General features: G+C 45.5%; 1 protein-coding gene across 2 annotated transcripts; it reads left to right on the top strand.

Moving 5' to 3' along the window:
- The first annotated feature begins 724 nt into the window (after positions 1 to 724).
- On the top strand, positions 725 to 22,497 carry RUNDC3A (RUN domain containing 3A). Of its 2 annotated transcripts, none has more exons than XM_082195696.1 (11): positions 725 to 886; positions 6,485 to 6,609; positions 8,400 to 8,533; positions 11,640 to 11,725; positions 12,360 to 12,449; positions 15,294 to 15,374; positions 16,726 to 16,891; positions 17,971 to 18,128; positions 19,519 to 19,683; positions 19,803 to 19,909; positions 21,293 to 22,497. In XM_082195696.1, the coding sequence occupies exons 1-11, from the start codon at positions 780 to 782 to the stop codon at positions 21,433 to 21,435; spliced, it is 1,362 nt and encodes a 453-aa protein (XP_082051822.1). In that variant the 5' UTR covers positions 725 to 779; the 3' UTR covers positions 21,436 to 22,497. The 2 variants fall into 2 exon arrangements, with proteins under 2 accessions (XP_082051822.1, XP_082051823.1); XM_082195697.1 differs by having other exon boundaries at positions 19,546 to 19,683.
- Positions 22,498 to 23,090: the final 593 nt, after the last annotated feature.

Genomic DNA, 23,090 nt, shown 5'->3' on the forward strand with positions numbered 1-23,090 from the left:
GAAAGCAATTTGTATATATATCTTGTGTGTGTGTGTGTGTGGATAGATAGCTCAGTTGCTAGAGCTGGAGACTCTTAATCTCAGGCTTGTGCCCCACGTTGGGCAAGACGATTTATATGATTCTATTTGTGTGTGGATGTGTGTGTGTACACACACATTTGCCTCAGGCATCAAAACACCGTGGGGTGGGGATCAGGGTCCCTGTGTTCCGTTCTGACAGGGCCTTTTTTCTCTTTTTAAAAGCCAACCTCGCAGGGGTGTTGTAGGGAATGGATGAGCTGCGTCTGCATAACGCACCGTGCTGGAAACAGTGAGCAGGGGAGAGAGTGGAATGCATCTGAGGCAGACTTCCCCCTCCCTGTTCCAGGCGACATGAGGTCCTCCTCTCCTCCGACGCTGTCTTCCTCCCTTCCCTTCCCGGCTGCTCCCCTTTCCCTCTCATCCGCCCATCACGTCATTGGCGAGAGGGGCTGGCTTCCCATCGGGAGGAGGAGGCGCCTGTTTTCCATCAGGACCAAGGAGAGCTCCTCCCGGCCATCCTCCCATCTTTCGCTGTTCGCTCTCGCCCTCCAAGCAGGGGGCTGGAGCTAATTTTAGGACGAGAGAGAGGCGGGCGATACTTCCGTGCTATCCGATCCTGGAGAAGGCTGACCCAACGCCTCGTCTTCTGGGGGAGGGCAGGGAGGAGAGGCAGGGGGAGGGGAGGGGGTGGGGAGGAGGGGGAGGAGGAGGAAGAGGAGGGGGCGCCACCCGGAGGACCCAGAGCGTCTCTCCCCTGGATGGAACCGAACTGCCTCCAGTCGACCATGGCGTTAGGGCTCTCTTCGAAGAAAGCCTCTTCCAGGAACATCGCCGTGGAGAGGAAAAACCTGATCACCGTCTGCAGGTAAAGAGCGCCTCGGGTTGCCAGCGGAGGCGGGCGAGGAAACCCTCCCCCCCCCCGCCCGAGGGTGGAGGTGGGAAGACCATCCTGCGTCCCCTAAGATGGAGAGGATGGCAAGGAGGCTAGGCGAGGGGATGAGGTGGAACTGTTCCGTGAAGGTGGATGGCTTCCCAACAATAACAGAAACGAAACCTCCTATTATTGGCATCTTATGTCTAATAGAATTGTTAGCCCGTCTGGAAATGGTGCTTGAGATGATCAGTACAGCTTCAGGCAGGCAGTGTGACAACAGAAGACAGCAATATCCTTGGGAAGGTGGGGGGAGCTTATTTTTAAAAAAAATTAAAGGGGAAAGATAATGCAACCAGGGGTTGTGAAATTCAAGGGTGGGTGATAAATGAGGGGAACGAGGGAAGCTAATAGGAAGAAATGGACGGACAAACAGGCCAAAGGCAATGGAGGAATCGTCAGAAGAGGGTCTGTTGTGTTTCCAGAATCAATTTGTCAACAAGGAAAGATGAGGAGCAAACATTGGGGTGTTTGTTCCGTTTGGTAGGGTAGGCCTGGTTTTCAGAAATGTGTCCTTCATGGAGATGATGGGGGGATGTGGCCATGTAGGAGGTTCTCCCACACTAGGGGAAGACTCTTCCTCAGTCGCTAGCTATATATCTCTATGGGACCTACACCCAGTAGGCAACTCGCTGGCTGGTGCTTGGAAGTGCTGCTCAGAGGACCAACTGAAGATGGAAAATTCTGGGAGGCAGGAGGGAGAAGAGCGGGGGGTTGCTGCCTGCAGCCCCTCTGCATGTTGTTGTCCTTCAGGGTGAGGGGAGGTGATGGTGATGGGAATGCCACAAAGAGAAAAGAAGTAGGGCAGAGAAGGCGTTGGGGCAGGGCACTCTTCCTACTCAACTTCCTCTCTTCCTGAAGGAAAAGAAAGAGCTCTGTGGTATGCAAAGATGAATGCAGGCACCCTGGTTGGGGAGATATGAGAAGTGGGAAGTGACGTCACTGTGGAGCATCTTATGAGCAGCAGAAGTGGGGGGAGGGAGGGTGGAATACAGGAGGTGGCTGCCTTAGCAACGGCCTTTTCCTAACAAAAGGCATTGAGCCAGGTGCAGGGAAGCTTTCGCCAACCTGGTGCCTTCCAGGAGGTTTTTGTACTACAGCTGTGCTGGCCAGGAGTTGATGGGAGCTGTGGTCTAAAACATCTGGCAGCACCAGGTTGGTGCAGAGACATCAGCCTGTTGTTGTACCAGGACTGCCGGTTGCCCACCCTGTGTCTCACACTCAGACAAGCACTGATGAAGCTAGGAGAAGGTGGCTCATTTTAGGTGGAAGGGCAGGCTTTTTGTCAATCTAGTATTGCCAAGAATTTAAAAAAGAAATTGGGGGGAAGGAAAAGGAAGGGGAAGAGTTAATAGGCCTATTGTAGTAGGCTGAGATATGTAACTGAAGTGAAGGCTGGGCCTTACCATGAGCTTGGGGGAGAGCTTTTGGCAGAGAAGTAAGAGTAAATGCAGAGTATCACTGCTTGAAAATTGGTCAGAATTTGGTTTATTGGCACTGGCATCATGTATTGTATATCCAATGAGAGGGCCGGGAACAATGGGTTACTGTGCTATTTGTATTCCTCAATGAAGGAAGTTCTGCTTCTCTGTCTTGCCCAACATCTTTTCAAGGACTGGTTGGAAATTTTAATTAAAATTGGTCCCCTAGTCTAATTGCCCTTACCAGAAGAAACATACAGCAGAATTGGGAAAGGTATGGGAAAGGGAAGCAGCTGAATTGATCAATACAACTGGGAGTACATAATTTGGGAGTTGTAGAGAGAGAGGGAAAATAAAACTATGGGTGCTTAATACTTACAATATCATGAAAGAAAAAATATTCACATACTTTTTCAAAATGCAAGTAATCGTATGGTCTTCGGCTGAACTTGGCACACAAAGAAAGCAAATGGAAGTTTTTATTTATTTATTTACATTAGCCATGGCTTGTATGGTTAATTTATAAAGTGCCTAAAGAATGAAGCAGAGAAAGAACAGAGAGGAGATGAAATTGATGAAGAAGATTCAAAAACTCTCCATTTTTAATTACAGTACTATTATTCCAAAACATAACAAAGCTGCGAAAAGATGCAAAAATTGGAAAGAAAAAAGAGATTAAGATATTTAAATAGATACACTAAACACTTTTTTACATATTTGTTTGATGCTGGGTCCAGTTTTTTACATGCCTTTGCCACATAAGTGGGTATTAAACAGTACAACAGAAGTAAATAGGAAGAGCTAGAGCTCAGTGGCAGAGCATCTGCCCTGCATGCAGAAGATCCCTAAACTCAGTCCCCAGCATCTCCAGATGGTGGTGGGATAAAGGCCAACCTGAAACCCTGAAGAGCAGCTGTCAGTCACTGCTGACAGTACTGAGTTAGATGACCCAGTTGTCTGATTTGTCATAAGGCAGCTTCCTATCTTCCAGTGAAAATGACGTCTACAGTGCAATCCTATGCAAGTTTCCTTGAAGTAGATCCCATTGTGTTTGATGGGGCTTACTTCCAGGTAAGTGTGCACAGGATTGCACCATTAACTGTTTGTTTTTGTTTTGTGTGAGACCTATATTCCATTTTAAGAATGCTGTGCAGGAAAACCAGGGTCGAAAGTGCACTTCAGCGGAAAGGCACCTGTAGAACCTTGAATTTACTTAGGTTTCTCCATCAGTATTGCCTCCCATATCCTAGTGGACCAGTTTCTGGTTTTCCTTTTCCCTGAAAAAATCGCAACAGTTTGTTTTAAGGGGACTTGTTAACTCCGTGCACGATGGATTCATCACCAGCAACTGCCAGAAATGTAGTCTCTGGGCACAATCCAACAAAAATTAATTTTTACTCAGTTCCTGTCTGCATTACAGTGGTACCTCGGGTTACATACGCTTCAGGTTACAGACTCCACTAACCCAGAAATAGTGCTTCAGGTTAAGAACTTTGCTTCAGGATGAGAACAGAAATCATGCTCCGGTGGCACGGCAGCAGTGGGAGGCCCCATTAGCTAAAGTGGTGCTTCAGGTTAAGAACAGTTTCAGGTTAAGTACGGACCTCCGGAATGAATTAAGTACTTAACCTGAGGTACCACTGTATATATTTAAAACAGTATCAAACCACTTTAAGCATGTCTTCACCCCCCAAAGAATCATGGGAACTGTGGCCTGTTAAAGGAGGGTGAGAGTTGTTAGGAGACCCTTTTCCCCTCACAGAGCTACAGTTCCCCAAGTTCTCAAGGAAGAGGAATTGCCTGTTGGGCCACTCTTGAGAACTGTAGCTCTGTGAGGGGAAAAGGGGTCTCCTAACAAGTCTCAGCACCCTTAACAGACTACAGTTCCCAGGATTCCTTGACTGTTTAAAGTGGTATATTACTGCATTAAATGTATAGTGCAGATGGGGCCTAAGTCACATGCCATTGTTTTCAGTAAGAATGACTAACTGTTGCCGGATTTTCAGCGGAGAAATGTTGGAGGTTATGGAGTTATGCGACCCCTGAGCCAAGGAGATAAGTAACTATACAACCTTTAGAAGACATATGAAGGCAGGAAAGGTGTTTTTTGTTTGTTTGTTTTTTTACTGTTTAATGCTTTATTATGTTTTTATATATGTTGGAAACCACTCGGGGTGGCTGGAATAGATGGGCAGGGTATAACTAATAAAATTGTGTTGTTGAATAGGACATCCCTATTTTCATCAGAGAAATGTTGGAAGGTATGCTATTCACTGTGCGCACTGCCACAAATCTTGCATGAAAAAGAACCCGGGAACCCAGGAGAGTAGATGGTAGGGGTAAGAATACCCTGAAGGAGACTCCTCCACAGAGGTGGATTTAGGGGAGTGCAGCTGGTTGCTTTGAGTATGGAACCTTGGGGGCACCAGATTTATGATGTAGAATGGAAGGTGAGAGGTGCCAAACTTTGGTGTCACAAAGGGTGCCGCTGAAATTTGAGACCCCAAAGTCTGCCGCTTGCTATCCAGCCCTCTGAGCCTTGTGCTGATTCACCCTGTAGTCCTATTGGCCTGCGATCAAGAGCACACAACAAGTCAGCATGGCATCTACATCGTTGAGGTTTTAACTGACAAGCCTCAAACAGCATAGGATCCATCTCAGAGCTTGGATATCAGCGACTGCATCTAAAACCCCTTCTCCTTCCATCCATTTGCCTTTTGCTGACAAACCTTAGCTTCAAACAGCCCCAGGGCCAGCTGGCAGTGTGGGCGTCAAGAGTACGATCCATGCAAACCTGCCTGTAGGGGGGGGGAAATCAGCACTGAGTTAGAAAGAGATAGAGCAGGAAGGATAACAAAACAGTTGCACAGGGCTTCGGATTCATTGTTTTCCAAAATTGCCTCTATTTTTTGCAGAGACGGCCAGTGTGGCTGTGGGGGAGCAGGGGGTAAAGAGGCAGCAGAAGATGGGAGATGGTGCTGATTTGCATAAGATTTGCATAGGCTAATTTATATGTATATGTGCAAATTTATAAATCATTCCTGCACTTTAAATAGAAATGCAATGCCTCTCACCATAGTGGGGAAGACAGTCCAGATGATCTAAGTTTCTGATAGGTCTGCTGTCTAGGTGGGGGTCTTTGCTGATAGGCAGCTTCAAAGCCCTCGTTCTGCCGCCATCTCCTCCTCCTTTAAACTGGACTTAGGCTGGGCAGCCCTTTACATAAGAGGATCTTCAAAACAGAGGACTGTTCTCTGTAAGGTAGAACACACAGCCACCCTAGGTAGACCTAGGCATATGCAGCCACCATTAGGTTGTGGATAAGGAGATCTCATTCAATGTTGCTGGATTTGAAGCAAAACAGGACTGTTCAATGAAGGAGCAGAGGGGAAGAACATTCTGCTGCACAAGGACCTTGTGCTGACATAATGTTCATATCAGGGTGATGAAAATGGATAAATAGGGGCTTCAATGAATGCAACCCAGCATGTCCCACTTTCCTCTGTGGCAGCAAGGAGGAGGGATTCTGTGGCCGATGCTCTTGAGATCCTTTAACAGGCCAGCTGATATGTAAAGGGCTCCCTGAAGGGAGAGAGTTTAAGAACCATGGACTTGGTGCTGTGCAAATAGAGAAGGGACTATATTGTCACTGATATGATCAGTGGTGAATTGAAGAGAGAAACAAAAGAGAGCTGGGGCTTTGACTTTCCTGAAAGCCATACCTTGTGATCAGAGAAAGCTGGCTGCGATCCCAGATGTTTGGGAGGGGCAGCCCGTGTATGTTCAATAAGGAAATGAAGGCACTCTGCTTATGTCTGGAAGCCACTTCACATTTCCCAGAGCCGAGACCCAAGCATTCTGATAGCAATTTCTGGTTTGAATGAAATCTATCAAAGGCTCTTTCTATTCTGGGGAAGAGGAAGGAAGAGGAGACCACTTCATACTCATGCTTTGGAAAGAATGAGAGGAACCATTTGTTGGGGACTGGTCAAGAATAAGCTGGGGAGGGGGAAAGCCCTTCTTAAAAGCTGGGTTCCTCTTTCTCCCCATACACTTCATACTCAAACCTGGTTATGGTGTTTTGTTTTGCTTTCTTGGCCTCCCTCTGTAGATTCTCTGTGAAAACATTGCTGGAGAAATATACCATAGAACCCATTGATGACTCATCAGAGGAGTTTGTGAACTTCGCTGCTATTCTAGAACACATCCTCAGCCATCGCTTCAAGGGGGATCATGGTAGGGTTTGCACTGATGGGTGATCTCCTTCCTTCCCTCCCTCCCTCCCTCCCTCTCTCTCTCTCTCTCTCTCTCTCTCTCTCTCTCTTTCTCGTTCTTAGTTTTATTGTGCTCATTTTCAGCACTATTGCTACACAGCAGGTGTGGGGGACCTTTGGCCCTCCGAGAGAGTTGTTGCAGAACTCCAGCTCCCACCATCCCTAGCCATTGGCCATATTTGCTGAGGCTGATGGGAGTTGTAATTCAGCAGCTTCTGGAGACCAGAGGTTCTCCCCCCCAACACCTGCTATGCAATGTATATGGGGGTTGAGCAAATACTGCATCATATGTCATGGTGCAGGGAGATGACAGCATTGCAGGTTTCACTGAGGGCTAAGCTGGAAGCGATACCGTGCACACAATTAGCAAATTGCATAAATGCCTTTCACAAAGTAAACTGCAGATGCAGTGGGCCAGTCCTGATGGGGACCCTGGTATAAAGGCTGGGAGACTTTCACCCATTCCCTGTCCTCCACTGCAGCCCTGATCTGGACAATCTATGCCTATTGTTTGCCTTGGGGAGGGCAGGCAGCTCCCATTCACTCCAACTGGATCTCCTTCCCCGGTGCAGGGGACCTGATCAGGATCCTCACCCCAATTCACTTTTTAGGAGCCATTCATGGGATTGTCAACTTCATGAGCAGCACTTCATCTAGTTTGGCTCAGATAAGTGCATTTCCTGGCTATCATGCAACAAGTGCAGGGAAATCCTTTTAATTAATCCTAGTATTATCTCCAAACCCTGGCTGGCTGACCAAGTGCACTTGCTTCTGGCCTAGCTTTTGCAGTTCTTACTGCAACCCTGTGATGTGTGCCTCTATTATTATACCCCTGTTCCAGACTGAAGGCCTGTGCCTGAGAGCCAGAGACAGTGGCTTGTCAAAGGCCAAGCAGTGACTTCAATGGCTAAGCTGAAAGTTTAGTTAGGTTTCCTCCTCCCAGTTAATCGCTTGTGTTCTTAACCACTGTGTTTACCGGAACCATTCCCCCAGGCAGACATCTGATACTGAAATAGTTAGCAGTCTGGAGTTCCAAAGTGTATGGCAGAGCCTCGCCAAGCATGCCTGCCTCTAGGTCTATCATTCAGAGAAGGGATGAAAGACCTGTGCTCCTCCAGATGGTAAAGGTAAAGGGACCCCTGACCACTAGGTCCAGTCGTGACCAACTCTGGGGTTGTGGCACTCAACTCGCTGTATTGGCCGAGGGAGCCAGCGTACAGCTTCCGGGTCATGTGGCAGCATGACTAAGCCACTTCTGGCGAACCAGAGCAGCGCACAAAAACACTGTTTAAATTCCCGCGAGTGTGGTACCTATTTATCTACTTGCACTTTGACGTGCTTTCGAACTGCTAGGTTGGCAGGAGCTGGGACCAAACAACGGGAGCTCACCCCATCTTGGGGATTCAAACCGCCGACCTTCTGATCAGCAAGTCCTAGGCTCTGTGGTTTAACCCACAGCGCCACCCGTGTCCCCCTCCAGATGGTGGTGGACTCCAATTCCTGTCTGCCCCACCCAGCATAGGGGATGATGGGAACTGTAGTCCAGCAACATCTGAATGCCCATATATTCCTTATCCCTGAGCTGATGCAAAAGAAAGGCTTGAGAAAGAAGATTGAGCAAGGTTTTCATGCCCTTGGATTATATTATTTGTTTGTTTGGCTAGTGCTACCAGAATATTTTCCAGAGCAGGTGGGTGATAGATAGGCAGTAGTTTTACTGTTTACAAAGTGTCTTCCCTGCCTCCTCCTCAGGTCCTGTCAGCTGGTTCAGCTCCGATGGGCAACGTGGCTTCTGGGATTACATCCGCCTGGCCTGTAACAAAGTCCCAAATAACTGCGTCAGTAGCATTGAGAACATGGAGAACATCAGCACCTCTAGAGCCAAGGTCAGAAGCCCTCATTGACTGAGGCAAGCCCTGTTGCTCACCCTTTCATTGCAGCTGTGCTGCTGAATGCTCACGGGGAACCACTGAAATAATGCAGAAAGGGAATCCCTTTTCCAAAATGGTTATTGCCATGCTTCTACAAAATTAAAAAAAATAAAATATTAGCAACTTATTTCCATTTCACAATTCTAGGATGACTACCTTAGGACAGAGATACACCACTAAAAAGGAAGGGAAAATAGTTTCGTACAGGATAATAATAATAATTTTCCCCAGCCACTCTGGGCGACTCCCAACAGAATTAAAAGCACAATAAAACACCAGACATTAAAAAGTTCCCTAAACAGGGCTGCCTTCAGATATCGTCTAAAAGTCTAATCGTTGTTTATTTCCTTGACATCTGATGGGAGGGCGTTTCACAGGGTGGGCGCCACCACCGAGAAGGCCCTCTGCCCGGTTCCTTGTAACCTCCCATCTTGCAGTGAGGAAACCGCCAGAAGACCCTCAGACTCTCCTTCAGGTATACTGGGCTGAGGCCATTTAAGGCTTTAAAGGTCAGCACCAACACTTTGAATTGTGCTCAGAAACATACTTAATCAGTTTACACAGGTGTATAAATTGATTATTCGATTTACAACAGCAGTTTACAACCAGTTACATCTTTCCCTTTCAAGATCCAAAACTCTTCAAAATGCTTCAGACTTATTTACTCTGCAACTTCCTTGATAGAAAGAGCTTCCAGGACCTTTGGTTCAACACAGATATACATGTGTTGATTAGAAGCTGTCATTTCTTCATATTCTGTTTTGAATTATTAATATTTTGTAAACTGTCAACATATATTCCTTTTGATCATTGTGTCACATCCACACCTTGCCATTAAAGCAATTTTACCAATTTCCCCTAAGCAGTTTTTCCCTCAGCTTCCTGAGAGTAAATTTATTAGGATCTACTACATTAGCAGAGTGGGGTGTTGGACTAAGTGATTTGTGAGATGCAAATTCTATGCTTAGTAAATGCAATTCCCTCATATTAAGCTGCTGTTGTTTTTCATGAATACCAGATTAGTTTGAGATTTTATATTAAGCAGCTTACTTCGTGAGAAAAGAAAGGATAACAATTTTGTTTTATTAACATTAATCTTGTAATATGCTACCTTAAAAACCATTCATCATTTTTTATCACATCCAGTATCGACTTATCTGGCTCAGAATTTATTAGAACAATGTTGCCTGTATATATACAGAGCTCAACCCTATCAAATTTAATTCATCTATTTCATGAAGAATCTGTGGAACAGTGGGTCACAAACTTCTGACAGCTGAAGCACCTTTCTTTTCTAAATTAAAATTGGTGGCACACTTTTCTTACAAGCAGCGAGGCAAGAATTGCCAAACCGGAGTGGGACTCAACCATCTTTTGTATGAATCACTGATCTTGATCTGACTAGAAAGAGATGCACCCAGAGCAGTGATTCAACCAGAGGTGCCTAATGGGCAGCCTCCTCTGAGAATGGACAATTCGGGAATCTCTACGATGGGAGTGATTGAATTATCCCTTCACAGTGATGCAGAGTTAGCAGAACGATCCGAGTGCAGTCAAGGCTGATTGGAAGGAAACAAGGCCAGAGCAGTCAATAAATAATGCAAGTGATGCAATCATGCACAAGCCTTGACTGTGGGTGGGTCCTTGTAGCCCACAGCAGCCTTAAATTATTTTATTTATTGCACACATAGCACACAGTTTATGATTTACTGACCTAGAGAATATGAAAGAGCAACCATTAAGGCTGGCGATGAAATATTTGATTATGATGGATGTTAGTATCCGATGGTGTGTGTTATCATGCTTACGACTTTTGGTCTGAACCAAGGCATCCTTGACCACAATGGTGATAATGATGGAAAGTCAAAGCGAAACATTTTGGAACGCAGTCTAATCCTGTCCGTTCAGTCCATGTTTACCTAGAAATGAGCCCCATTGATTTCAGTTGGACTGAATCCAGTGCAAGGAATCTTAGGATGGCAGTCTTAGAGAGGGAACTGTCTGAGTAAGAGACAATGGCTGTGTTCACACATTAAAATGCTGCCAGATGGTGTGTGCTTTCCCTCCCCAATTTGGATTGAAACTGTTTTAGGGAGAAACTCCTCAAAGCATAGGGGTTTTTTTTTGGGGGGGGGGGTTGTAAAAATGAATAAATGACAGGATATTGTTAGGATATATACAGTGGTACCTCGGGTTACATACGCTTCAGGTCACATACGCTTCAGTTTACAGACTCCACTAACCCAGAAATATTACCTCAGGTTAAGAACTTTGCTTCAAGATGAGAACAGAAATCCTGCAGCAGCGGCACAGTGGCAACAGGAGGCCCCATTACCTAAAGTGGTGCTTTAGGTTAAGAACAGTTTCAGGTTAAAAATCTTTACCTGGAGGTGGAAGAATCTCTTCTCAGGGAGGGAAATACAGTGGTACCTTGGGTTACAGATGCTTCAGGTTACAGACTCCGCTAACCCAGAAATAGTACCCCAGGTTAAGAACTTTGCTTCAAGATGAGAACAGAAATCCTGCAGCAGCGGAGCAGTGGCAACAGGATGCCCCATTACCTAAAGTGGTGCTTTAGGTTAAGAACAGTTTCAGATTAAGAACAGACCTCCAGAACGAATTAAGTTCTTAACCCGAGGTACCACTGTATGTAGATATGGATTGTGATTAACTCAAGGATCCAGCACTCCCCAAACCAGTAATGGAAGCACACAAAGACTCCTTACAACCCATATATTATAAAGCAGCATTGTTTGAAGTTGGTTAATGGTAACCTGGCTTTCTAAGATTTCCCCCCAAAGCCGTCTTGATGTCACAATGCAGATCCACGTTGAACCAACTATAGGCCCCATTCAGGTAATTTTTGTTAAGTTTACTTGAGTTGGTCACAATGTGTGGCATTCTGTACTACCTCATGGGCAGAGTTAATGGACACAACTGAGTCAGGTTCATTAATTTCGATGGGTCTGAGTAGAACTTAGCTGAATACAACCTAATGTATTAGAAACAGCCGTGCAAATCAGCTGCAGTTCCGCCTATTTTAACAAACTTTCTGTTTTAGGGCCGGGCATGGATCCGAGTGGCACTGATGGAGAAGCGCATGTCCGAGTACATCACCACAGCCCTGCGGGACACCAGAACCACCAGGTGGGCATCTCTGGGGCTTGTATCAAAGCGCATTTGGGGTATAAGGCATTCCTTCTCACGTGCTCACATTATTTTCCTTTGCCACTCTGCCAACACTGCTTTGGAGATTTTTGAAGCCCTACAATTGCACTTTTAAGACCTTAAAACAAAGTCCAATATATGCAGCCTCCTGGAAGAGGCGATTATCATGCTATCTGTATCTATACACCCTTCCCCGACCCCCCAAAACTCACACTTATTGATAGTCCCTTTTCTAATAAAGAAGAGAGACGCAGGGCTCATTAATTTAATTCATAAAATAAGACCTCACTTATAGATTAAGGCCTCTTTTCTGTAAACTGCTTTGGTGTGTTTTCTTTTTTCAGTCAAGCAGAATATAAATGTTATGAATTAAATAAATGATCTGTATTGGAGAATTTGCCCATTTCCTCACAGCAAGTGCACACAGGGTGTCCACCATGGCGCTATTCCTGAGAGTTTAGCAGCGCAGAATCCCAAGTTTTCATGAAAAGTGCTTGAGATAGCAGAACTGAGGAAGCCACATAGCTGAAGAGAAAACAGCTCCACTCTCTTCCCCTATGCCTCCCTGTCCCCCAGTATAATCAAAAGGCTGTCTCCCTTCCCCTCCCTACAGGAGATTTTATGATGACGGGGCAATCATGCTGAGAGAGGAATCAACCGTTCTCACAGGGATGCTGATAGGGCTCAGTGCCATAGACTTCAGGTATATATCTTATTCTCCAGATCATTCTCCCTAATGTGCTATTGCTTTAAGAGATATTTCTTACATTGTTATGTCTATTGGGATGGGGGACCATATGCACTAAGGAATGCTGACTTATCTTCTGCTATGTTTCTGGCACATAGTTCCCGTGGTTTCTTGTGTCAGCCCCAGCTGGGGCTTTGTCTCTTGTGGAGGGAGAATTGGTACTCTGTACATGTTCAGAAAAAAGGGACGCGGGTGGCGCTGTGGGTTAAACCACAGAGCCTAGGACTTGCCGATCAGAAGGTCAGCGGTTCGAATCCCCACAATGGGGTGAGCTCCCGTCGCTCGGTCCCTGCTCCTGCCAACCTAGCAGTTCGACAGCACGTTAAAGTGCAAGTAGATAAATAGGTACTGCTCCGGCAGGAAGGTAACCGGCGTTTCCATGAACTGCTCTGAATCGCCAGAAGCAGGTTAGTCATGCTGGCCACATGACCCGGAAGCTGCATGCCGGCTCCCTCAGCCAATAAAGCGAGATGAGCGCCGCAACACCAGAGTCGGTCACTACTGGATCTAATGGTCAGGGGTCCCTTTACCTTTACCTTACATGTTCAGAAGCAATCTTCTGAACTGTAGGGCTCGATAATATTTATAATTATTCCCAAGCTCTATTGAGACCCAATCCAGTTCAGGGTCAACTTTTATTTGAGGCATTAACTGCCTGATTGGTCAGGTTATATAATAAAGGTGAAGGCTCCGTACTCCCAACCCTTCATCTTCTCAAGATCTGGAATAAGTAAGTCTAGATCGCTTACCAGTGTTAATAAATGTATGTTTGCCATTTCCCAGTCATTCCTTTTTCTAGGCAAATTGGAAGAGGAAAATAAGCCTTAGGGAGGAGAGTCATAATAATTGTGGCTGTCCTGCCTAGCTGAGCGAGATTAAGTTTTCGCCAACAATCCATGTCTTTCCTACAGTCCTCAAGTAGCATCTCAACATTCTGCTTCTTCAGCCGGCGTAAACCTTTCGGGATTGTTATTCCCAAATGTGTGATGCTATGAGGTTGCAGTCACAATCCAAATTGCATCTGCAGCAGTAATTGTTCCTCTAGAGGGGTCTCCCCGCATGGCACTGAGGACTCAGAGTAGTCTACTTCCAAGCCAGCTGCCTCCATGAAGATAAGCAATGTTCCCTGAATTTCAGGAAAGGCTTCCTTTGGGTTGTTAAGCATCAGTAAAACACCATCTGTGAACACGTTAATAACATATCTATTCTTCCTGCCCTCTATAAAGCCCTCTGTCTTAAGATTACTTCATATAACTTTGGTCACGGTTTCTACTACAAAAATGAAGCAAACAAGATAGAAGGCACTCCCACCTCATACCTCTGCTCAGATTAAACAAAAAACCAAAGAACTGAGCCAGACCCATTTGCTCTCACTTTTGCTCTTGCCTTTTAATAAGTGCGCTAAGTTACATTTATGAATCATTTGCCCAAACCCAGCTGGAAAAGCGATTGCATCATAAATCTGCTTTGCCCTCTAGTGCCTCTTTAACAGACACGTAACAGCCTCTCAGATCACTGCATATATCAGCCTCTACCAGCCGGTGACTCTTAGCTAATATTATTGCCAGTCTTCTAGTTTAGAAGAAATGTAGGCATTGGATAACAGTATTTGCCCAGCAGTTTCTGCTTTATAACATTTCTGTGTTCTGCTTTCTCTGATGTGTTTCCTGCAGAAATTTGACATCTGGTTTGTAAGCTTTCCAAAGAGCAGCAGTTCTTGCTCTATTGGTTGCCATATCCAATCTCTCAACATTTAGAAACAACATTTTAATTTATTACCCAGCATTGGTAGAAGTCATACTATGTTGATCAATCTTGTTACTCAGCCTCCTTGCTGTACTTTCCCCTCTGGTTTACACCAAATTGGCATGCCTTGATACTTGATCATACACAGGTTGTGCAAAGCTAGGTGCACTTTTTCTTTTATACAACAGCAATAGCATCTCTCACTATGAGGTCTCTGGCATTCCTGCCATTTTGGCGGTTCTGTAGATGTGCTCAGTCACCTGAGGAGAGCTCCTAATCTGTCCTGAGATCTTTGAACCACTGTAATATAAAAGTTGCTGGATCTTCCACCAATTTGGGGGTCCCTTGCCCCAAATATTAGCCCAGTGCCCCCCATTTTCCTTTTCCTCCATGCCCAGTTTCCTAAATGTCCATGCTTATCGGCTGTTTTGGCAACCTCTTGCATTTGGGCATGAATATCTTGATTAAACAGGGACAAGGCTTCTTTCAAGTTATCCGTAAAAGTATTCCTCATTCATCTGAATTGGTGAGAAAGCTTGCTGCCTTCTGACCGCCTGCTCATAAATTTCGGAGTCTTACTTCCCTCGTTCCTGCTTCCTGTCATGTCAATTGCAATTGACAGTTCAGATTTCAGACCTAGGTTGGGCTAATAACTATGTTTAGAAGCTTTCCACTGTCTTCTGTTGGTATGAGGTTGCATCCCCTTGGGACCACAATGCTTTTGAAGTCTCAGTGTGTTCAAAGGTTGCTGTTGTTTAGTGAAAGAGAGAGAGGAAAAAAGGCCTTAAAGAGCAGCTTAAAGTTATGCAGCCATCTTGAGCCAAATCTTCTCATGAAGATTTATGTAGTCATGAAAGAATTGCAGCACTTTTTAGCCTTTAAGGTGCCTCAGGTTTGTTAGTTTACAAGGTTCCACTTAGTTGTACGTACACAATATGAAATTTTTTATTCAATCCTAAACCATCTGAGTGTTCTAAAGGACAGGTGTGTTGAGATAGCTTTTGATAACTTGCTTTCCTTTGCATTCCTTCCTGTTGTGATCATGTTTTGCAGTTTCTGCCTGAAAGGGGAAATTATGGATGGCAAGACACCTGTGGTTATTGACTACACTCCATACCTGAAGTTTACCCAGAGGTAAGGGCTACTGCTTCTGCAGACAGCCTTTGAGTGTGAAGTTCAGGGCCCAGGCTAAGAAAGATAACATTAAAGGGTTCCTTGAACATGTTGTTCTGAACAAAAGATTCAGCATTTGGGTAGTTTTCAGCTTGTTGCCAATAAAATGCAATGCGACCAATATGTTTAAAGCATCTTACAAACAGAAAAATAAGGTGGGCCGTAAAAACAGACATCTCATGTGTCAAAAGTGAGGGTGATTCGGAATGATCCTGGGTTTACACGTTACAGGATAGTGCAGTGAGAATGTTGTGGTAGAATTTGGAGGTGGCAGAATTAATTCAACTCTGGACTACAGGTTGGGGAACGCCGCTTTTGAATGTTTCCCCAACATAAAACAAAACAAAACCTCTTCACAAATAGAAAACTAGCAGAATAAGAGAGGGAACTGTGCTAGTCCCCCCCCCCACCAGAAGGACATTTTTGGTTTGTTTTTAATGTGGAGGAGCATTCAAAAATGGTCTTGCGTAGCTGCAGAGTGATACAACCCACTCTATCCTACTTTAAAAGTTTACTACAGTCATACCTCATGTTACGTCCGCTTCATGTTATGTTCTTTCAGGTTATGTCCCATGGCGACCCGGAAGTACCGGAAAGGGTTACATCCGGGTTTCGCCGTTCGCACATGTGCAGAAGTGCAAAATGACATTATGTGCAGAAGCAGCGAATTGCAACCCGCACATGCGCAGATGCGCTGCTGCAGGTTGCACTCTTTTCATGTTGCGAACGGGCCTCCAGAATGGATCCCGTTCGCAACCAGAGGTACCACTATATTTCATGCTGCTATGGCTGCAGGACTAGCCCTAACATTAGGCAGAGTGTGGCAACTACCTCAGGCAGCAGATGCTGAGGAGCAGGGAGTAGACAGAGCTGTGTTTGTCCCACAACCTTCCCTGTACCCCTAAGCCGACTAGGTGTGGTAAAGGACACTAACCCATTGCTAGCGTTAAAGTAACATTCAGCTTCCAGTCTTGTCAACTTTCGTACATGGAATGAGGTGGGAGAGGGAGGTGCGTTCATATCCTTTACCTCAGGCCGCAAAATGTTTTGGGCCAGCCCTGGGCAGTCTGGAAAGGTGTCTTTTACTAGCAGTGGTGTAAAACCTCCAGCCTGCAGCCCCAATTTGGGCTGCCAGGCCTCCCTATTTGGCTTGCAACCCTGCTTTGGTTACCTACCCCACACCTGGCATCATATATGACAGGATTTTTTTGGGGGGGTTCCCCAAACCATTCAAATAGAACATTAAACAAGGAAATATGCTTCTTACTTCAGTTCCTTTCAATGCAACTGGCATCTTAATCTTTGTAAGCAGCTATGATTACCTAAGTGATGAGGAGGACAGGCACAGCTTGGAGAGCAGTACAAGTGAAGACAGTTCCCCTGACCACCCCTACTTACCGCTAGTGACGGCCGAAGACAGCTGGTACAACAAATGGCGGAAGATGGAGCAGAAGTTCCGCATTGTCTACGCACAAAAGGTACTTGGACCTCAAGTGCTGCGCATGATTTGGAGGACCAAACCGCAATGGCATTACAGTGGTGCCTCACAAGACGAAATTAATCCGTTCCGCGAGTCTCTTCGTCTTGCGGTTTTTTCGTCTTGCGAAGCACGGCTATTAGCGGCTTAGCAGCTATTAACGGCTTAGCGGCTATTAACGGCTTAGCGGCTTTAAGAAAAAGGAAACAAACTCGCAAGACGTTTCGTCTTGCGATGCAAGCCCATAGGGAAATTCGTCTTGCGGAACGACTCAAAAAACGGAAAACTCTTTCGTCTTGCGAGGTACCACTGTAAATGCATCTTTGCTGGCAGATTTTAAAATTGCAAATTGTATCAGCTTGGGTGTGTGTGTGTGAAAATGAGCAGGAATAGAGCAGATATGGAAAGGATATCAAATAATCTCATCCCATCCATTGGTCCTGAGGCAAATCCTTCCTCTGCATATATTATTTGCATTGGGGTTGGGGGGGCGGCGGTAAGGGATAGCTCATTGGCACAAATTTGAACCCAGGTCTCCCCACTTCCAGTTTGATGCTCTTAACCCAGGGGTGGGGAACCTGTGGCATTCAGATATTGTTGCACAACAAAACCTGCCATCCTAGATACTTGACATTTCAGGCTGAGGACGACGGGGCCTTATGCTGCTTTTACTGTTGTTTCAATTTGTTGTAATCCATTCTGGGAACCTTTGTTCGGAAGAATGGGCTATTAAATTCCCATTATAGTCATTTAAACATGATATCTGATTATGGATAATTGTGACCAGGCTATCTCCATCTAGCAGTACCAGCTAGATGGAGCCCAACTTGGGCCTCCAGCTGTTTTTGGACTACAATTCCCATCACCCCTGACCACTGGTCCCGCTAGCTAGAGATGATGGAAGTTGTAGTCCAAAAACAGCTGGAGACCCAAGTTTGGGAAGCCCTGGTCTCATACATAACCACACCTTTGCTCTTGCTTATACGGTGAACTTTTACAGGGCAGTTTTCTTCACCAGGCTAACCTTTCTCTTTCGTAAGTAATCCACTTATCTTCTGCTCCACACACTTTGTGTCTAAGGGCTATCTGGAGGAGCTGGTTCGGCTGAGAGAGTCACAGCTGAAGGACCTAGAGGCAGAGAACAAACGCCTGCAATTGAGGCTGGAGGAGGTGAAGGTGCAGAACCAGTTAGAGAAACGGGAGCTGGAGGGTGTCATCTTGGAGCTGCAGGAACAGCTGTAAGTAGATCCAACTTTTGCACTGTCCTGCCCCCACTGGGTGTGTGAGTGCGCTGTTCCGGTGCCCCCAGCCAGGCCCACACTGAAAGGGAATGCCTCTTTGCAGCTTCCTGCCCCACTCTTCATCCCCTCCCCTTCAATTTCCCACCATAGATGGGTGGCTTGTCCCACGGAACCTACCATTTTGCCCCATGTTGGAGGGAGGCCTGTTGGAACTCCTTGTAGGGTCCATGGATATCCATCATTTTAAAAGGATTACAAGCAACAAATAAGAAATCATGATTTCTCACATTACGTTTTAGCAAATGTCCTAAAAGGTTTGTAGAATCAATCTTCTCTGACCCCCGCTGTTTGAACCTATCTGCATTCAGAGCATCTATTTTGCAACTGGATCTGGAATTAATCTTCAGAATCTTGCATAATTTGGAATGTTGGCTCCTGAAATGTTGAGCTGGAGTTGAGTTGGGGTAGAGATTTCCCTTTTCCCCTTACTGGAAATAAATCAACATGATGGGAAAACATTTTGTCCCTTTGAGATCAGACGTTTCAATTTCATTTTCCAGTTCAATTTTAAAAATGGCAGGGTGGGTTGGGGGAACATTTTAGATGGGGAAATATTTCTCTTGCTGAAAACAGTAGCTAGACTTCCTTACTTCTTAAGTCCATATCTGAGTAACTGAAAATATTTTGGGTTTGTGATGCTAAAGATCCTAATCCCGAACAATAACGCTATCTAAAGACACATTAGCCCTCTTCAATTATTCTTGAACTTTTATATGTGGACGTCCACATTTACTGCATCCCGCTTTAGCTGAGCAGAAGGCTCTGAAGGGCGATGTCAGCAAGTACATTCAGTGAAACATGCTTACAATATCATTTTAGGTCTTCCCTTTCAACGTGGGATGAGAGCTGTACAGGTGTCCCTATGTCCACTTTGTGGATAGAATTAAAGAATATCTGAAATGACTAGATTCACATCAAGAATTCAGAACTAGAATTTCATTTCCACTGAAGATTAAGAGCGAGGACGTTTTACTGCAGGAGGAGGCAGACAGGGGTCCTGCCCATGGACACCTGCCTTATTTCTGGTGCTGGGATTCTTACAAAAATTAGTGGACTAGATCTAATCCCGCAAGACACCTCTTTATGCTTGCAAGCGCCTACTCAGGATTGCATAATGCAGCGAAGCCTTAGCCATTAAGGAATCCTGGGTATACATGATTGCTTTGTATGTACATTTAATATACACCAGCGGACCAAGGGAATTATAGAAGGGAACAAGTCAGATAGCCCTTGGCCTGCACAGAATTAGGCAGGAGGACAAACACGGCAATGCGCCCTAGTTCTTTTGCCTCGAGCTGACAGGTTGCATTCCCTCCTCCTTGACCAGACTTCCCTCCTCCCGCTCTGCCCCCAGGACGGGCCTGATCCCATCGGATAACAGCCAGTTCACCCAACTGTCCAAGGAAATGGCGGCACCCTTGGTGAACCAGTGGCCCTCTTTGGGGACTCTGAATGGCAACGAGAGTCGCTCCGAAGCCAAAATGTACAGAAGGTAAGAGCGTGTGTAGGAAGAGACCTGGAGGTGAAAGGGGCTGAAAGTTCTTAGGTCTCTTGATGTAGGTGACACACACACACACACACACACGCTTTCTCGTTCTCTCTTCCCATCAGGCACAGCTTCATGAGCACAGACCAGCTGTCAGCAGAGATCAGCCTGAGCTCGGATTCCCAAAGGATGGGCGAAGGGAAGCATGAAGGAGAACCTTGGGGGCCACTGGGTAAGTTTTTTTCGCACAGGTTTGAGAAAAATCACTGCTTGATCTGGAAACAAGTGCCAGGGCTTAAGCTTGCCTGGAAGCTTCCCTGCTGGTTCTTTTCCTTCCAAATTCATCATGCGGGTTCTGGCGAGGGAAGGGGCTTGTTTGCACAGGCTCGAAGGCACTCTCTTTGCGCTGCTGTTTCATATCTCCCAGGACACAAGCACCTAACCTCCAAAGAGAGGAAGTCAGTGTACACAGTTCCCTTCCTCTGAAAGAACTATGTGAGGTTGCAATAGTAACCCAGGTGAGCATCATGGGGGATCCCCACCACTGTGCTACACCGGCTTCTTACAAACACACACTAAATTATTTTGGGTGGGAAGATAATGATGTGCACCTCCTATTTCTCAAGTTGCACATCTCCCCCACCCAAAGACTGGAAACCATGAGCTGTTGAATTGCCATTTGAGAGCTGAGCTTATAGCAGCAGAAAACAATGTGTGCAGCACCTTATGGGTCTAGTCTCTCATGCTGCCACCATCCACACTAACATTCACATGTGAAGCAAGATGCTGGAAGGAGTCCCACCCCCATGAAGCTTTATCTGCATAGGCGTAGAACTATGTTTGTTGAAGGCATAGATGTCAGGGAAACCTAACAATGCATAGGGTTAGCCCCCGTGACCCCTTTGCATGTTCTTCCAGTGTTTGTGTGATCCCCCTCTCCCAGGTTGGGGTTGAAATTGTCTTTCCTAAAGACGCTACAGAAAAATGGCTGATAAAATTATTGAGCTTTGCTGAGACGGCTACGCTAACATGTTTAATTAGAGAAAAATCATTACTAGCATTTGTTAAGGGATCAGAAACTTCTTATGGACTTTTTGCATGAAAGAGAAAATGAGCTTGTAATATCTGGATTTGAAGACTGACAAAATACTGGTCTATGGAAGATAGAATGGTTGGATCTTAAAGAATTAAGTATCATATGCAGCTGCAGACAGCAGAAAGTCCTTTTATCTTTCTTTAGTTTTTTTCTCTTTTCTCTTGCTTTCTCCCTCTTTAGATTTCTCATTTTCTTGTATTTTCTTCCTTCCGACTATGCTATCTTTTAAACTAAGTAGCTGTTTATCTCGGTATATTATAAAGATATAAAGGGGTATATATTTCTGTATATCATTGAATAAGTATCAATAAAAACACACACACAAATTTTCCCGAGAAAAATTGAAGCAGCTACGGACAATGACAGCCATTTTAAAATTTGATTTAGGATGGTCTTCATTTTTCAGATGAAGCCCCACTCCAATTCCACTGCCTTAAAAAAAAATTAAATTCATGATAATTTAAGATCCTGCTGTAGGAACATCTCTCTGAAGCCTTGTTTCCTTACTTTTCTCTGCAGGAAAGGACCCAACCCCATCAATGCTGGGCCTCTGTGGCTCTCTGGCCTCCCTGCCTAGTTCCAAGTCTTTAGCCAGCCTAAAATCCAACGAGTGCCTGGTGAGCGACAGCATTGAACCCAGCCCTGCCCACAGCCCCAGCTGAGACATCAAGATGGCTATCCCTACAAACCACAATAGATGCCTGTGGCGGGGAACGAGAATTGAGTCCCTTTGACTTGGCTGTACCTTTACTGAGCCTGATGTTACAGTAGGGTAACAAGCCCACATCCTCAACTGGACAAGTCTTTAAACACAAGACTTTCCCCCTTAAACTGGAAGCAGGGAAGCGTTTAGAATCTTTTCCCCTGCCCGGGACTTAAAATGGGGAAGAAGAAAAGGCTGCACGCTTGTTGGAAGCAGGAAGGATTGCCTGCCCAAGGCACTTTTGTAAAATGATGCTGTGTATATTATGTGTAATATATATATTATATATGATTGAGATTGCTGGAAGGTAGCTGTCTCCGGAGGAGAATGCTTAAAATTCCTCTGAATTATTGCTGCTGAAGGGGTGAGGGGTGGGCAAGAGACAGAAGACAGCTACACAGGTTGAAATTCTCTACCCAGGCGCATTCTCGGTAGTAAAAACTTGCACAGCGTCAAGGTGATGTTGTCAAGGACCCTGTCTGTCCCCTCCCTGTTCGACAGCAGGAGGCTCTGTGGAAGTGTGTGAGAGAAGTGAGCTGTAGGGCAGGAGGATGTTGAGTTTCCCATCTTTCCTGCGATTCAACCTGGAATTGCAGCAACAAACATGCTACCTTCCTGCAATGGGGTGGTGGTGGATTTCAAGGTGCCGCCAGATTTCTGGGTTTCTTTTGCGATTCAGGAAGCCTCTTCCGTCTTCAACCCTACCAGACTACTGCGGAATCTACTTCCTGTGTTTCTCCTGCATGTTGCTATCCCAATGGATGTTTTCTTTTTTTTACTTCAGGGACGGTCTTGGAAGGCGGAAGAGGGCCGATTTACACATTGGGTCTTTTGGTGTGTGGTACTCAAGGCACAATCGGCCCCTTCCCCTACCAGAGTCTTGACAAAGCAGACTTAGGAACGCTCTGGTATGTGATGACTTCATTCGCCACGACTGAAAAACTGTTATAGACCAGCAGCTGGGGAAGCTGTAGAATGAATGGGCAAGAATTAAAACAGATTTGAGGAGCTGGCAGTAAAATGGGACAAAGTCTGTTGAAGTCTCTTTTCCGATACACATCTTTCTTCTGCAAACATCCTTAGGTCTTTTTTTAAAAAGTGGCTTGGGGAAATTAATTTTTACATTCATGCCGTACGGTTCAGCTGTAAAGCTCTTCACCTATATTATTCCCTTATTCCTACAATGGCACTATACTATAAGGCAGTATTATCTCTGCATTGCAGATGGGATTAGAGAACAATGGCTTGTCTGGGGCCACTGAATAACGGTTAAGATGAGATTTAAATTGGGGACTTTCTGAGTTACAATGCGTATGTGCAAATGGAAGCATACTGAAATGAGAAATAAGCCACACCAAATTCAATTAAGCTTTGTTCCTGAGGGTGCACTGGGTTGCAGCCTGAGTCCATGCGACGACAGTGCTAAATTCTAAGTCAGGATCTGAAGAACCAACCAACCATTTTTGTGCATCTAATACAGCAGGCCTGTCGCAAACTACAACAGGTGCTGAAGAAAAATGCCCGAGCCTGCTTTTAATATGGCATGGGATGGATGGTACTCTGCCGCTTGGGAGTGAGGAGACACTCATTATGCCAATGAATAAGTGATAAGGT

Source organism: Podarcis vaucheri, assembly GCF_965113315.1.
Source record: "Podarcis vaucheri genome assembly, chromosome: 13".
Classification (NCBI taxonomy): domain Eukaryota; kingdom Metazoa; phylum Chordata; class Lepidosauria; order Squamata; family Lacertidae; genus Podarcis; species Podarcis vaucheri.

Coding starts and splice junctions, on each gene's coding strand:
- RUNDC3A (XM_082195696.1), top strand. CDS start 780: ATGGAACCGAACTGCCTCCAGTCGACCATGGCGTTAGGGCTCTCTTCG. Junction 6,610..8,399: donor TCGCTTCAAGGGGGATCATG/GTAGGGTTTGCA, acceptor CCTCCTCCTCAG/GTCCTGTCAGCTGGTTCAGC. Junction 16,892..17,970: donor GCATTGTCTACGCACAAAAG/GTACTTGGACCT, acceptor TTTGTGTCTAAG/GGCTATCTGGAGGAGCTGGT.